At 47.8% G+C, this 17,588-nt stretch overlaps 1 protein-coding gene across 1 annotated transcript; it reads right to left on the minus strand.

Annotated features, from left to right (window-relative positions):
• Window positions 1-1,410: 1,410 nt before the first annotated feature.
• Crym (crystallin, mu) lies at window positions 1,411-17,496 on the minus strand (the record flags this gene model as incomplete). Its single annotated transcript, XM_013504898.1, is given in 7 exon segments — window positions 1,411-1,751; window positions 3,714-3,798; window positions 4,472-4,593; window positions 8,594-8,777; window positions 10,564-10,665; window positions 15,283-15,345; window positions 17,343-17,496. Coding segments are annotated over 7 exon segments (775 nt in total), but the record flags the coding sequence as incomplete, so codon positions are not given.
• Between the last annotated feature and the right edge of the window lie 92 nt (window positions 17,497-17,588).

Raw genomic sequence — 17,588 nt, forward strand, 5'->3', positions numbered from 1 at the left:
ATTTTAGTTCAATACGAAGGTTCCTGTCCAGGCAGTGCGGTAAACAGGCTTAACTTCTGCCTAAGCTACCTGCAGTGTAAAGAGGCCCTGCCAGGTGGATTATGGGTAGAAAAGCAAAGTTAGATAATGCACTTTGCTTTTCTGTTACCTGATAACCAGCCTTGGGGTTGACGTTGGCACTGGATCAGACAGGCTCTTTGGCAGAACATGGGCAAACTAGTGACTCAGGGGTCCTGGGGAAAAGCATCTCTGCAACTCTTTCCACATCCTTATACTGACATTGGAGTAGATGATTCCTAGTGGTCCTTTTAACACTGATCCTCGAGCAGACACATAGACTGAGCCTTCTACATATCCAGGCATCCTTTATCAGATAGTTTGATTCCACATTTGACATCATGGGTGGGCGCGTGTCCCTTATCCCTGAACAAGGGTTTCATGTCTCCCTGGAAAATGCAGTGATCTAGGGACAGGTACACAACATAAGCCTGGACAAAGGCGGCGTTCTCTATCTTTCAGCTGTGATATTAGGCTCAGGATGAGCACATGACCTTCTAGATGGTCCAGGGGGCTCAGTCCTGGGACTTCTAACTGTGAAAGAGGAAATGTTTATTTATGCTGGGGTTGATAAAGAGGACAAAGTATAATTCAAGAGCTACTGGCAACTGTCCTAGCACCAGTAGGAAATGTGCTGAATAACGGAGCCAGCGCCGAAGAAAACAGAGTAAGATTGGCTTCTAAAGACACTTCGGAGCCTCCGAAAGTGGTTACCCGAAGGGGTGAAGCCAGAGAGGTGGAAAGCAGACTAGTGGATTCCAGGGCCTGGGGGAGGGGAAGCAGGCAGCGACCTAACCGGGTACCACATCTTTTGGAGTGATAAAATGTTTTGGGATTAGACACAGTGATGGTCCCACAACTCTGAGATTATGCCAAAACCACTCCATTTTACACTGTAGAAATTGGGAGTTATATTTCAATTTTAAAAAGCAGAAACACTTTTCATTATATTCTTGGAGGTCTTTTAGGGGAGTGAATGAAAACACTTTTTTTTAAAGTACTGGAGGGCTGGGGATTTAGCTCAGCGGCAAAGCGCCTGCCTGGCAAGCGCAAGGTCGTGAGTTCGGTTCCCGGTACCGGAGAAAAACCAAAAAAAAAAAAAAAAGAAAAAAAAAATTAAAGTACTGGAGACTGAACAAGGGCCTTCCCACTAAACTACAACACCATCATTTTTTTATTTTTAAATTTGAGTCAGGGTCTTCCCAAGTTGCTAGGTTTGCGCAGGCAAGCTATCCCTCTGCCTCAGCCTCCTAGAGTGCGGGGATTACAGGCCTGTGTCACCACGCCAGCTGAATGGAAGCGCTTCACTTCCCTCACTTCCTTGCCACAAGGAATAGAAGTTACCGCAGCAAATACACAGAATCGGAAAAGCTTTATTTCAGGGAAATCCAAAGTTAGTGGAACACAAAGAAAGGGAGTGCTATTATGACTAGTTTAACAGAAGAAATGGTTATCGAGTTTTGGGTTTCACCTGCACACATGAACTCAGTACTTAAAGTACGACATGATAAGCACAGAATTACAGTTCCCTGGGGCCTGGGCGCTCTCATTTAATCTGGAAAGTATGAGATAACTAACGGTAACATCCTTTGAGCCGTAGCGTCCGTCTCAACACAGAGCTTCTTTACTTCATTTACCAGACGACCAGGAGTCATAGATTAGTTTGGCTGCAACCATGTCTTCCACCGCCATCCCTGGGAAGGACAGAAATTTGGTTCACCTTTCGTCAGAGCAAATTTTTGCTGAAGCACACCAGGCCCTGTGGCTGACAGTCCTTGGATACACTGTACATACTGCTAATGCCTCTCGGGAAACTAGGGACTGGTACCTAAAGGTAAGATTAGGCCTTGGTTGTTTGCACAGGGCAGATTAAAACACGGAATATGATACTAAGCAAGAAATGCCCAAAAGTTATGCCTTTTAAGATCTCGTTTAGGCGGCCAGCATAACTCCAGTAAAGGGTTAGGTACATATTTTAGGCCGCGTGGGCTACATGCTCTCTGTTGCAGTTACTCAACTTTGTCCTTACACTGGGAAATGAGCCACAGACGACAGGGGACAAGTGAGCCTGCCTGTATTCCAGTAAGACGTCATTTATGAACACTCAAGTTTGAATTTCAGATCATTTTCATGCGTCACGAAGTCCTCTTTTGGGGTTTCTCCTAATCATGTGAAAATATAAATGCCGCTTCTAACCACGGGCTACACAGAAACAGGTCTGTGGGCAGGTCTGGCCCGTAGACTGTCACCCCGGGTCTAGTTGCAGCCCTGTACCCCTGGCATTTCCCTCTTATCCCCCAGGCTGAACACCCCTAAGCTGAAAACCTGAAACCCAAAGTGCTTTGAAATCCAAAATGTTTTGAGTCAGGCTGGCAAAGCAATTTTGAAGCATTTCAAACTTTCAGATTAGGAATGCTCTGCCTGTACAAATGTATGCAAATATTCCAAAACCTGACACATTTCTGGTCGCAAGCATTTTGGATAAGGGTATTCACCCTGTAACTTTGGATACTACGTCCGTCTTTGCACCCAGCACAGATACATATAGGTGCGTAATATCCATCTGTTAGTGAAAGGATATCCCAACAAGCCAACCTCCAAAACGAAAATTGCTCAAAAGCAGAGAGCAGGTTTCTGCATGTCTTGCTTCCTTAAGAAAGCTGGCTGACTTCTGGTCTCTTATGAACTCCGAAACTTCCAGACATAACGAGCTTGGTGGGGCGTCACTGAACCAGGCTCTGGACAAAGTTTATACTACCTGTGCCTATCTTCCAGTGCATGAGAGACTTAAAAATATTCAACAAACAGCAAGGAATGGAGAGTAACCAATGGCACGAATGCTGCGGACGGACACTCTTCACGCCCTGCCTAGAGCTCAAGCTTTTATTGCTTGACCGTGAAGAAGGACAGAAGGTCTTGAGAGAGAGGCAGAGGGCACTCTTGAGGGGCTCAGGGGAACAACCACTGACAGAGCAGCTTGGGAATATTTTAGTATGTTGGTATATTAGCTGTTTATTAGGTCTGCTCCTGTGTGTTTCTGTTTTCTTAATCTTGTAGACTGGAAGAGGTGAGCCATGGGCACACAGGCTGCTGAGGCCTCATCCTTAACTGGCTTCCTCCCTCGTCAGCTCAGGTGTTTTGGGGCTCCCCATGAAAGCCCTCCTCCACGCAGCAAGGAGCGGGTAGGGAAGGAGAAAACGAAGCAGACAAAGGCCAGCCTCCCTGTCTGAATCACCTTTAGGTTAGATCTCTGCCATTTTCCTTTGTCTTTTAACACCTTTGTTCTCCACCTACCTCTGAGAGGTATCTCCTTCTGAGCTTCATTTATGTCTAACCTGAAGTCATTTACCACTGACACTTGCTCTGTGCAAATCATTTTTCATGCACATCTTCCTTAATCCTCACAACTCAAGGTAACAGACAAGTGGCCAAGAAACTGTCCAAGGACACATACCCAGGACGTGGTATTCTAACCCAGGACTGCCCAATTCCAGAGTTCAGGGGCTTAATCACAACGCTAGTCACTGGTCAACGTAAATCATTGACCAGAATGATAGATTTTACAATATTCAGCTACAGAGCCTGGTGACTCATCACTTTTTCTAGCTGGTAAACCTGCCTTGCGCTTTGGTTGGATTTGTGCCTGGGGATCTTACCCAGAGACTTGAACACTGTGGTCCTCTCACAGTGGGCTGACTTCACTCCATTTATCACTTCTCCCAGCTCAGCGAAGATCTCAGCCTGTGGAACAAACGCACACTGGACCAGGTCCGAAGCAAAGTTTGCTCAGGGTTGGCTTCTGCAGCTAACATGGAGCATACCAGAAATGGACAAGGGCCAGACTTGATTAAAAAAAAATAAAGACCTGCTAATATCAGGAAGATGCCTTTTTGGCTAGCCTCTACCTTTTTGATGCCATGTATGCAGAGATCCAAGTTTGTACCTACAGGGCGGGCTGCCAGGTCCCTGTGTCAAGTGGTGAAGCAGGCATATTCCCATGTGAACATGCGTTTTTAGAAGCTCTCTTCTTGCTTCTGTGCCCTGATTACAAGGGGAGAAGGCAGTCTAGGTGGCCAACCGCAGTTCTACTGTGCTGGCCACAGGGAACGGTTTCCGGGCCCCAGCGGCTCTCTCCCGTCTCCCAACCCCGCTGCCTCCGAGCACAGCACAATGGAAAAATCCGTCAAGCTTCTCCTTCTAGGTAGAGTGGAGCGGAAGATGCGTGTCGTTGCCATAATGGCTACATTTTTCTGGGATGGGGTTAAAAAGGGTTGCAAGAGGTTGAGGAGCTTCTGCCCGCCAGGACAGGGGACGTCTGAGGTCTGTAGGAGGCCCAACTGCAGGGAAGCTAGTGAAACCCTGGGCTCCAGGGGGGCCAACCAGGCAGAGGCCTGATGGATGAGGGGACGCTCACCCCCGACAACAGCACGTCTCCTGACTCTTTCAGGGCAGCCTCTCGGGAGTCCACGTACAGCACCGCCTGCTCCATGAGCTCGTCATCCAGTTCTCGCCAGTCCGGTCTGCTGGCTCCAACCGCTGCAAGGCAGCAAAACGGAGCCTCAGCCCAGAAGAGTCCCAGGGGACGCTAACAGGGCCAAGACACAGGCAAAATGCAAGCCAAGGGCATGTGGGGATAATCAGCTTAGGAGGACCACCTCATTCCCTGAGCAAAGCCCCGCCCCGTCTATGGGCCTGAAGACTCATTAAAGATAACACCTTCCACTTTTTCCTTTGTGTTTCATATTCTAACTCATTCTTAGAAGATTTTGAGGTCACTTAGCATCATTTATTGGGCACTTGCTGTCTGTGGGATGTTTTGCCCATACTACCTACAGTCCTCACGACATATCCGTATCTGATCCAACTCCCAGTCAATGGATGCACAAGTGGAGGCTCTGAGAAGGAAAGGCACCTGCTAAGGTTTTAGAGAACATCAGCGAATCTGTCTGAGGAAGTGCCCTGGCCTTCACTTAGGCGCCTCTGCTGCTTACTGGGAGTGATTTATACCCCCGCTTTACCTTCTGTCTACCTGCTCGTTCTCCAATCAGTGCCATTCCTCACCCCCAGTGCTTTCCTCCTACCTCATTACAAAAGATCCCAGTGTCATGGTTACAGGCCCCAAGCAACAGAAAACTGGCCTCTTCTTGGCCTTGAGCACACACATCCTCCGCAGAGCCCTTGGCCAAAACAATGAACCCATCACAGCACACCCCCTACCACAAGGACACAGGAAAACGCAGCCAGATGCCAGCAAAAGCCTGCAGGGCCAGGCAGGTAGTGAAGAGGAGCCAGGTCCACAGAGAGGCTGGACTGGAAATAGTGGCAACTTCGGCACACAGAAGAAAGCAGGTCTTCCTGATGGTTTCACTAACCAGGGCCGTGTGTGAACGCATGTCCACTGTTAAAAGATATTCCCAATAGAAGGCAGGGAGGGAGGGATAGAGAGAGAGAGAAGGAGAGAGAGAGAGAGAGACAGAGAGAGAGACAGAGACAGAGAGAGACAGAGAGAGGCAGAGAGAGACACAGAGAGAGAGAATCTATTTGAACGTGTTATTTCTCCATTTCTCTGTGGTCCAAACAAAATATATGTGCTGGCGGGATCCTGCAGGGGGCAGCTAGTCTTTGAAAATGACTAGAAAGCCATATCCAAACGTAAGGCAGCATCTGTAGCCTTCCTGCATCGCCATCCACTTTCCCCAGTTCTTCCTTCTCCTGCTTCCTCCCTCACACTAATTGTCAGAGACAGTGCTACAGAAAGGTCCATCTTGAAGGCTGCTTGTGCGGGGAGCTCTACAGAACAAAAGCTGAAGCTTGTCAGTAAGCCATAAGCTGGTGGGGAAAAAATCCCAGTTTCTCAAGCCAGCCCTGCTCGCTGCATTTCTCTCCCCAGACAGCCACGCTCTCCGAGCCGTCTTGTGCTCAAAGGGTCGCGTGAGGCTGCTCAGGCAGACGGGGTGGGCCAGGCAGCAGCGGAGGAGCCTGGCTCAGACTGGGCCCTGGCTCCCTCAGTGGTGCTAGACGGTGAGGGTCAAGGCTGGGTGCCCAGTGGGGCGACGGGACCAAGCGTGAGGGGCGGTGGACTCTGCCTGCCTCTTGGCTGAGTGTAAACTAAATACCATCTGGTTTTTGGTGTTCTCTGTCGTCTGTGCCTGTGACACGCTTTCCTTAAGTGTACTGAGGCCTCTGAGGACACATAAAGCAATTCTGTCCCTAGGCCAGGGAAACAGAAGACATACGATTCAAAACCAAATCCGAAGTTTCTGCAGAGATCCGAAGTGTGTGACAGGATCCCACGCGAGGGATTTTCTCATGCTAGCTTTGAGGATGGAGGGGCCACAGGGCAGGAAATGGGAAAGGCCCCTAGAAACGGAGGCCTGCCCGAGGAAACGGGGTCCAAGGAAGTGAGGGCTGCCACAACCTCGTGAGCCCAGAAGAGGCTCCCGAACACCAGGGGAGATTATAGTTCGGATAGCACGGGTTCATCCTTGTGGGACTGTGAGCAGGGGGCCCAGCCCACGTCAGACTTCCACCACACAAACTGCGAGGTGATGATGTATTCTTTTAAGCTGGAAAAATGAATCACTTCAGTCTTTCAGAAGATTCAGCCCTGTCCCTGGGAACCCACTTCACTAAGAACTGATTTCCCAAGTGCTTCCAGAAACGGATGCACTGCCCAGAAACAAAGCCCTGACACGCCCTTACCTACGGCATAACACCAGCCCCGCGCAGGCTAGGACGTCAGTTTACTTTGGCTCATCTCTCAGACACGCCATGTTCATTTCACCCCAGGGCCCTCGCGCTTGCCGTTCTGTCTGCCTGGGATGCCTCTGCTCTAGCTCTTGCCATGGCTGGCTCTTCCTACACAGGTTTCTTTAGCAGAGACTCTCGCTGTGTTTACTTGTTAGTTGTCTATTTCCCCTCCTTAGAATGTAACCACCAGGAAAGCAGTGGCCTGATGGAGACCACTACGAAGCAGATCTGCGCAGTATATAAAATTAATCCATTGGCGTTCATGTTTACTTGTGAGTCTGTCCCAGGCCTAGGCCCCTTGTCTGCAGATGGGCAGTGGATTCTTAGTTAGTGAACCTCTGTGAGTCACTGGTCCTGGCTGAGGCCTGTGGTGGCCTGTGACGCCGTGACGCCTCACAGGGCAAGACAAGGCCACAGCTGAGGACACTGGGCTCCAACTCCAACTCACTAAATAGAGACTAGAACTGTGGGCGTCTCACGCCTGAGGTGAATGTCAACCTGGAGCTAAGACAGTCTCCTAATTAGCATAATCTACTGTCTGGGGAAGTCTTTCTACTGACTCCCAAGGTCTTGTTCAGGATCCCATGATTTCCTCAGTATCTCCTTCCTTTGTTTGAAAACCAAATAAATATGGGCCACCCAAGGAAGTTCTCTGTCTCAGCCCCCAGAGAATCTCGAATTCTGCTAGAGGGTTTTGACCTCCTAAGCCCTAAAATCATACCACTTGCCTCTTTTATTTAAGCCTCTGCCATCCCCTCGTTTGGGAGACTGCAGGCCTAATCAGTCCACAGTAGTAGCCTTGACGCTCAATTACAGTGGACGAACCCAGCATGGACAAATCCCAGCACGTGGCTGAGATTCAGTGAAGATTTAAGGACGAATGTGTAACCACTTGGCTTGGCTCCTGCTTACGACCCTGCCCTGTGCACAGAACTCTTAGCTCCCGAGTCCACGTCGTGTGCTTGTAACTGAAACACTGGGTACTGACACCATCTTCAGATCCTCTAGCCTTTGCCTGCTCTGCTCACCAAAGCCAGCCTCATTATTGGAAGATAATATCAAGAACTGTCCAAGAGCTTGGGCTCTGAGGACAGACTGCCTCCACTCTCATCCAAGCTCTGATACCAAGGACCTTCGCTTTGGGGAAAGGTACTTAATCTCCCCATGCTCTGGTTTACCAATCTATAAAATGGGGGCCGTGATACGTAAAGGTCCTAATCACAAGGTCCTTATCAAGATTAAATGACATAATGTGTGTCGGGAATTTAGCACAGTACCCGTAATAGAAGTAGTGGTTCTTTCTGTAAGGCCCTGAGGCCATCTGCAAATCTGAGGCCCAGGTACACTCATGTTTAAATTCCCTACTCCTCCTTCCTCAGCCTAGCATACATATTCAAAAGCATGCACATATCACATTCAGTGTCTTTTGTACTGTAATGTTTTGGGAAAAGTTTGACAGTTGTAAGTGTTAAAACAAATGACTCACTAGGGCTTTGGGATCTACACCTCATCACACCTAAGAACGGCGCTGTGATTGGCTGTTTGTCATTATGGTACACTTTACAGAACATGCGTTCCTGAAATACTCAGCAGTTTCAGGTTTGTAGTCTCCTTGTCATATTGTGGGATACAGTTTTCACAGACCACACTTTTCTGAGCCCTTATAAAGCTGGAACATTCTGCGTAAAGAGGAAACCAGCTCTGCAGACGTGGGCCCTGCATCTGCTGAGTCTAGGGAGGAGTCTGGCCACCCCTCACCCATGGCTCCTGGAGCCTCTCTACTTACCATTGATGTGGGCCCCTGGCTTCACCCACGCACCAAATAAAATGGGCTCTGTTGCCATGGTGACTGTGATAATCACATCAGCACCCGTCACAGCCTCTTGCACTGACGAACAGACCCGTACCTCTCCTTGAACTGTGTTGGCAAACTTCTCTGCATTTTCTGTGGTGCGGTTCCATATCCTCACCTTCAATGGGGACAGCAAGAGGGACACTCATGCCATTTCTTGGCTATTTACGTTACACTGAGTCCAGGGGTACCGAAGGAAAGTTGGACCACTCTGGGGTAGGGTCTGTGATTATCTAAATCACTCTCTACAGAGAACTGATATTTGATCAAGGACACACGATTAACCTGAGCAGAAACTGGCCAGATAATTAAAAATGAGATTTTCTCCAGATTTCTCCTTTAAAGGAGGGACTTTTTTCTTTTCGGTTTTAGGCCAAGACATACAGCCTCAGTGGCTTAATAGCCACTATGTAACTTCATGATCAGCAGAGCAAGTTCCGCAGCCAGGCAGACTTGGAATCAATCATCGCTTTCTCATTTACTGCTCCTGAAAGGACTTCACCTCATTCAGCCTTAATTTTCAAGTCTGCAAAATGGAAAGACAGCTGGGTAATGTCAGCATGGAATTCACACTTTATGCTTTAGATTCTGCAGAGGAGTCATGGGACTGAGGACACAGCTCGGTGGTAGAGTATTTGCCTAGCATGGACAAGACCTTGTGCTCAACCCTCAGTACCACAGCAAAAAGAACAAGAGTCACTGTGATCATGGGTACAAGGATCACAGGAAGGGTTATTTACGGCAGTGGTTTGCATGGAATGTAGCTGGGATCTATACTTGGGAATGCAGTTGATCTCTGAAGGGTGTGTAAAGACTGAAGATCAAAAGCATTTGAAGGTGAATGGTATGGTGCATGAAAAGGCCAAGAGCAGAGCTACAGCCACAGCCGTGGAAGACACGGGTCGGGGGGAGAGGGTTGTCATCTGCCTTGCCAGCACCTGAGGACTCACTAGCTTGTTAACAGATTTCAGTGTTTGGGTCAGGGTTGTCACTGTTAAACCGAAAATAATGTCTAAAGAACCTCTTATAAGAAAATATAATAAATATAGAAAGTTCAACAACTAAGGTAAAACTGATACATTATGCCAAGACATAAGTGACTGGCTAACCACACCACATTTCTTGATAGGAAACTATACAAATATTATGCAAAATTAGGTAACCCGGAAAAGCAATGCTAGAACATGTAAAGAAAGTGGGATGTACAATTGTGCATCTAACATGATCTGACAGGATCAAACCTCTGTTATAAAAAGCTGATGAGTGGAGACTAGAAACCATTAACTGCCTGTCTTTGAAAACAGATATAAGGGTATTTTATTTTCTGCCTTGTAGTCTACATTTCCCCAAGCAGAGATATTATTCTATCATAAAAATTTATATGCTAAATCTGTTCCACCACTCATATACGTTCAGAAGATGAAATAAAAATAGCACCGAATATTCTGAGCAGGAAGCACGAGCCAGGACAGGGGACCCGGGCCAATGTGCGACTGCAGGAGCGGGTGCCAGGGCCTCTTGCTGGCCAGGCCCCGTCCCTAGTTCCTGGATGTATGGCCCTGAATACCTGAAGCCTGCCAGAGTCTCTCAAGAGAAGCACAGAGAAAAGCTGAAAGGACAGCTCACGTAGAATGAATAAAACAGCACCCTTCAACTAACGAGCGGAATTTCCCTGTCCTCAGGCACAGGGACGGTGAACTGAGGAACCGAAAAGAGGTGATCAGACTTCCAGCTCTTCACCTCCAGCACCTCCAATAAGGTTTGTAGGACACCCTTAAGAATTGTCTGGTTGGATTCTTTACCAGATTATTTCAGATTAACCCGTGCTGCAGGGAAGGAGAACAGACGAGGTTGCTGGCCATCCAGTCCCCTGCTCTCCTTTCGAGCCCCAGACCCCAACTCACCTCCTTAAAGGAGAACTGCTCTGTGAAGATCTCATAGTGGCTGTAGGCCTGGACACCAGCCCCAAGGATGCACAGCACATCACCGCCAGGAGGTTTCAGAAACTATTTGAGAGAAGTGAGGGAGAAAGGCTCAAGGGAGGCACTGGCCAGCAGGTGAAAACAAACACTGCAGTTTAAATGTCAGGAGGCTTCTGCCATTTCTTCAACTCCCTCAAGAGCTTGTGGGCGATCAAGGAGATGTACTGTGTGTCTCAGTTTCCTCTGCAGAGTGGGGAGGGAAAGAAGGTGCCTTCACTGAGCACCTACTATATGCCAGTGCTTTACCCTCACACGAGGACACTATGAGCTGGAGATTCCCATTGTTCTCCTCTTACAGTGAAGGAGACTGAATTCCAGAGAGGTTAAGTAACTTCTCAGAGTTCAACAACCACAGTACAGTACTAAGTACCCCAGTGGCGCTCCAGAACCACAGTCCGTAATCTGCACCTGTGTCCTTTCTGCCACGCCACATCACCTCGGGGGTCTGCCACGCAACTCCTACTTTCCAGAGCCCTGAGACGCTTCTAAGAGCTCCCTGGAATCCTTGAACCCTTGCAACATTTTCTGGGTCCACCCTTTCTGGTTCTTTCACTTCTCTGAAAGGAAAGTACAGAACTGGCTTTTGTGACACCTCCTGAGGGTATACGTGTATCTGTCTGAGAGCAGGATGTTGTGACCAACTTCGACCAAGTGTCACCTCTCCAGTGAAGTCTTTGGGCCTTGCAGTTAGAATTCACCACTCCCGGACACTTGTTTATGGATTTATTTTCCTGTGCGGTCTTCAAGCCCCTGAGAACCCCGGTGGTATTATCTGCATAGAAATAGTGCACAGCTGTTACAAAGCACACGAAGTAGAGCAAAGCTTCTCAGTCTTGGAGAATCTGAGGGTTGAGCTGGCTCACTCTTGCTGGGGAGGGAGGCTGTCCCGTTCAGTACAGAACACTCTACAGCACCACGGTTCTGTCCATTTGACACCCGTAGCAATTGTGACAATCAGAAAAGTCTCCCAACAGTGTTAGATATTTCTCTCTCAGATAGGTGGCAAAATCATCCTTGGCTGTGAACAATGAATATAGAGAAATACTCGCTCTCAGAGCATATGTGTTAAATAACTGTCTTTTCTCTATTTCATTTAGTAAAATGTTAGCTCCTTATATCTGCCTTGCTTTGCTGTTCCTTTCCTTTTCAGTTCTGGGAATAGAACTCAGGACTTTTTTTTGTTTGTTGGTTTGTTTTTTGTTGTTTTGTTTTTTCTCCGGTACCAGGAATCAAACTCACAACCTTGCGCTTGCCAGGCAGGCGCTGTGCCGCTGAGCTAAATCCCCAGCCCTTGAACTCAGGACTTTTACACTGAGCTACATCCCTGCCATTTTTTATTTTTAGACAGACTTTCATAAAGCTCCCAAGTAGCCCAGGCTATACTTGTACTTGCAATCTTCCTGCTTCAGCCTCCCAGAGTGTTGCCTGGCATTGCCTATTAATTACTAGCCCCAAAAAAAAGAGTCTAAGGGGATGTTCAACTCTCCTTAGCTGCAGGAGAGATATCATTCTTCACCAAAAAGTACAGTTTAAAGACTCGGGTTTGAGAGTTTTCAAAATAACATCTATAAGCAATCTTATGCTCTTTTCCAATAATGAGAACTGATTTTTTTTTTTTCTTTTTTGAGTGATTTTTCTTTTCTTTTCTTTTTTGAGTGATTTTTCTTTTCTTTTTTGAGTGACTTTTCTTTAACTGGGCCTTTGCACAGGTTCTTTCTGCTGCCTGGAATGATTTCCTTCTCCTCGTGAGTAATTCCTATTATTCATTAAATTTCAGCTCAAAGATCTATCACACAGTCAAAGCCTTCCTGAATCTGACAGACTAGATCTGGATCCTGTGTTCTACACTCGCACAGAACCTGTCAGAGTTGTAACTCACATGTACTGTGTGATCTCTGGATGAATATCTTGTCTCCTGCACTGGACCCTCTCTTCCATTGTGACAGGCACTGTGTCTGGCTGTGCGCACCATTCTTTGCTTCACCCCAATCACAGGGCCTGGCACTGGTACCATTTAAGTATTTCATATGAATAGTTGTTGAATAAATGCATGACAGGGATAACACAGATACATGTTATCGCCTTGAGAAAGCACGTCACAGTGCTCAACGAAGGTTATACGAAAGCCAAACACAAAGAAGTTACTTCGTCCTTCAGACCCAGAGTCTCCTATACTTCTTACCTCCTCCCTGAAGACCTGAATGAAAGGGCAGCGGTGGACATGAAAACATCGCCCGCAACAGACCCTTTGTTCCTTAGTGAACAGCCCGTCTGAGCCGCTGGGAACAAAGCTGAGTTTCAGCCTAAGCTTCAAAGGGTCAAACCAGAGTTTCCTGCCTCTTCTGGGAGCACAGATTTTTATTGATGTAACCAAACACAGGGTTACTGAGGGTGGGGTCTCCAACAGCGTGATTCCCAAACCTGACTGATCGCCAGAAGGAAAAAAAAAAAAGGGACAGTCCTGCACCCCACCACTGAGCAATTTTGATTCAGTCATTCCAGGAATCTGACTTAAGACAATTTCCTGGTGATGTTGCTGAATAGTTTCAGCTGGACACTACAGATCTGAGACTTCTTAGAAGGCCATGCAGCCTCAAAAGAACCCAGAGGTACTTGGGTATACAAGGATGATCACAAAATACAGTGAATGTTTGAATATGTTATTACAGTAAGACACATTGCTATTAATTCCCCCTCACTTTGAACACATCCCATTGTTTGTATCACTTACTGAAGCAGTTCTGGAAAATCTCTTTGCATGTCGTTGCTGGGTGTGATCAAAAATACAGTGAATGCTGTTGCTGAGTGCCATCCAGTGAAAAGGCAAGCTCACGAAAACAGTATGGTCCTTATCCCCCTTCTTCAGCAGTCTGGTACCGTGCAACTCCTGCCTCTTCCCCAAAGTCAAAATCACCAAGAAAGGTAAGCGCTTGGAATCAACTCAGAGCCCCGAGGCAACCACACAATACGACATGAAAAAGGACTTCCAGGACTGCTTCGGAAAGCAGCTCGAGGAACGGAGTGTGTCTGAAGTAAGAGGCAGCATTTTGAGGGGAATTAATGGCAATGTGTCTTCTACTGTAATCACTTTGTAAAAATTTAAACACATACTGTATTTTTGACCCTCAGGAAACCGTCCTCTCCGTTTCACTCTGTGTAAAGTGAGTGCAGTAATACTTGCTCCGCCTTCCTCCCAGAAACTCAAAGCCCAGGGACTGAGTCGGAAACTGCTGGGACAAAGACCAAAGTCCTTTACAAATGTAAGGTAATACAAGAGCCATTCTGTCTCTAAATCACTGGCAAACACATCTCAGGGAGGCTCTTGATTATTTCAACCTGAGTTGGCTCCAGACAGGGTTAAAAACAAGTCCATCAAGCTCCATACCATAATCTACTGCCTTCATATGTAATTATCAGATTAATCCTTGTGTCCTTCCCCCCCACATCATAAATTCAGAAAACCTTAAGATAAAATCTGAACACCTGATCTTGACTGCTCCAACCCTGCACCGTAATACCACACTTCCTACACGCTTAGGAAAACCACCAATCCAAGACCTTGTCCTCCATTCAGCGGAAAGATTCCAGACTGCAGCTTTCCCATGGACACCTACTTTCTGTGCTCCACTCTAACACCTCTATAAATCTGGGGTTTTTGTGGGATGCCTCAACTTGCTTAGAAACATCACCACTCCCACCACGCGGTGTCCTGACGGAGATTCCTCCACATTTTCACAGCTCACAGGACACCTTCAGTACTTACGCAAAAGTCACCCTCTCAGGTGATTTCCTGGGTAATTTAAGAATCACCCCCTCCCTAATACTCTTGATTCTGCATCATTTTCATCTTTCTAACTTACCATGAGGGTTTATTTTTAAGCAAACTCTAAACACATTATATTATTTACGAATGAACAAATACTAATTATGCAATAATTATTTGTTAACATTGTCTACTGCTATGTAACACATTATTAAACGCAAAAGCCTTTTTTATTGTTTATCTTTTAAGCAAATCCTAGTCTGTGTTTCGCTTTTTAATTTTATCATCGGTATCACCTATGTGCACTGCTCTAGCTTGTTCACTGCTGGATTCTCAGAAGTTAGAACACCTGACACACTTGCTAGGCGCTCGGTCAACGAGAGCTGAATGGAAACAGGTATGACATGGATCTCCTCTGCTACGCCGTTCTCCGCGTGAGTGTCGGTGGCTCGCCGGGAAGCATGCTGACTTGGCAGGACTAAGGTAGCGGGGTGAGAATGCAGTATTCAGGGTCAAACAGACCAAGTTACAAACTCGTGTTCTATCATTTCTTAGCTGTGTTATCCTGGGCCCTCAATAACCACTCTGAGCCATAATGCCTCTTCCTGGCAAAGGAAGACAACCATATCTACTCTGCAAAGTGCAAGGAAGGACTGGGAGTAATGCACGTGCGGTGTTTGGAATCAGGCCATGCACACTAAATGGTAGCGAGTTATTTCACTAATCGCCACGCTTACCTGTCTTGCGCGCACCTGGGATTCTAGCTATGTCCCAGGGAGGACCAGAACATGTCCCCATTCTCGTAGTCCCTCAAGATCTGAGACACCCAGCCCCCCCCACGGGCCTGCTGCAATTCCACAGCCTGTCAGTTATCTTACCTTGGTGGCAATGGCAGATACTGCGGCCGTTCTTTTGGCAGTTATGACATTTCCATCCATGACCTTGGGGGAAGAAGTGACAGTGAGCACAGGTCACTTCTATCTATTACTTAGACAAAGGAAGCAATCCTAAAACAGTGCCCCTAGGAAGTTATATAGTATTCTACAGAGAGCATGCCCGGGTGCAGACCTGGGTCTAATCCTTCCACTTACGAGGTATGCAACTTTAAATGAACTGCTTAATCTCTAAGCCCGGGTTTCTTTCCTCATTTGTAAAAACACAGATAAGGCCAATCATTCATCGGGTTACTGAGAAGATTAAATGCACTGGCATATGGGAAAACATCTAGTACACAGTGAGTTCTCAAGAACTGCCTGTTTTGCTTCTTGCCTTGAGAGTCTCAAAAGCCCAAATTAAGGAAGGACGTGAGGAATGTGATTGTCATCTCACATGGGGGCAAGGGCCTGAAACTCCACCTCAGTGGTCCTCAACTCAGGCTGCACACGGGGAGCTTTGTGAAGAGACCGTTCCCGCATACCACCTCCCCATTTACTGAATCTGAACCTCGGGTAGGGGTGTAGCTCAGGGGCACAGCGCATGCCTAGCACGCATGAGGCCCTAGCTTCAATCCCTAGTGCCACACAGACGCAAAACCAGAAACAAATTACTGCGTCTCCAGGGGCAGGGCCCAGACATCCTTGCTCCTAGAAGCTCCCAGGTGATTCTGGCGCACAGCAAGAGCTGAGAATAACGCCTACTTAATAATAACAACAACCACCCTTTGCACTGATCTCCATTTTAAGAGTATCGTCCTCAACCAACGCCCCAAAAGTACGCCTCATTATCCCCATTTTACAATGAGGAGTTCCTGAGAAGGTGAAGAAAGGCTCTCAGGTCCTGTCATATTTCTTCAAAGGCTCACTCCCACTTTCCCGGGGAACTGCTGTTGTAAACAGCATAGATACCACTGCCACTGGGTAAGCGTAAGTTTGCAAAAATAAGACACTCTTCTCAGAGGAATGATGCACAGCCAGATTTCACGGGGAAGCAGAACCTCAGGGGAGAAGGAAATTCTAAGAGCTGACTTGGAAGACAATTAAAAGCATATGCTCCAGTCACCTCGACCTAGGAGCAGTTCGTGAGTCTTTAACCAGCTGTGGGACCACCTGCAATGTGACTCTACTAATCTGAGAAATTGGGGGAAAGCAGAGGGAACAAAAGGTCCCATGGAGGAATTATTCAGCATTGAATATGATCAATTTCCTGCCTAGCAGATGATAAACCTGCAATAAGTGAGAGTTTAAAAAGCAGTAGAGGGGCTGGGGATTTAGCTCAGCGGCACAGCGCCTGCCTGGCAAGCGCAAGGTCGTGAGTTCGATTCCCGGTACCGGAAACAAACAAACAAAAAAACAGCAGTAGAGCATAGTCTTCGGATAGGACCCAGGCTCGGCCTGGGGGTGTTTGAGGTCCAACCATGATACTTACTGGCTACACAGATCTGGATAAGTTGGGCACAGCTGGCCTATGACTCAGTTTCCTCACTTGTGAAGTGGGGGTGATACTATTACCTACTTGGCAGGTAGGTTTAATTATTAAGAGGGGTAACACACGCTAAGTGTTTAGAGTAGTGTAGTACACATAAAGAGACAATACATAGTCATTGCTACTCTTTGACAGTGATTAGATGCTGAAAGAGATCACTGCCCATCCTTCAGAGATCTGACTAGATAACACCCTTTCCATGTTGACAAGGGGTCAGTAAATACATGTTTCCTCAGCTTCTGGTTTAGTTCAAGCCACGTGGTCAGGGTATATGAGCGCAGGACGAACATGCACGAAAATGATGAGATTATTTCCACAGTCACACTCGAAGGGGCAGCAGGCTGGGGCGCACCCACAGGCAACCCTAGAAACGGACGCGCTGTCGCAGATAACCTTCCCTGCCCCTACCTTCCGTCACCTGTAGGGGGGCGTCCCCTGTCACACCCACGCGCGCACACGCTCACGGAGAACTACCTTCTCGGCCGCGCCCTCCACCCCGGGACAGGGAGCTGCTCACCGCCAGCAGGGAGCCGTTGCTGGGCTCAAAGAGCAGCACGATGGCCTGGTGCGAGGGCGCGGCGGAGCTGGCGTCGTGGCCCTCGTAGAAGGTGACCAGCTTGGTGGTCAGGGCGTCCTCCGCCGCGCTGTAGACGGGCATGACTCCCAGGAAGCTGCAGGGAGAGAGGGCAGCGTCACCCCGCCCAGGCGGGCGCGTCCTGGGCCGTCCTCGCCTCCCCGGGCGCTGCTCGCAGCCGCACCGCGC

Source organism: Chinchilla lanigera, unplaced genomic scaffold (assembly GCF_000276665.1).
Source record: "Chinchilla lanigera isolate Chin_1 unplaced genomic scaffold, ChiLan1.0 scaffold00092, whole genome shotgun sequence".
NCBI lineage: Eukaryota > Metazoa > Chordata > Mammalia > Rodentia > Chinchillidae > Chinchilla > Chinchilla lanigera.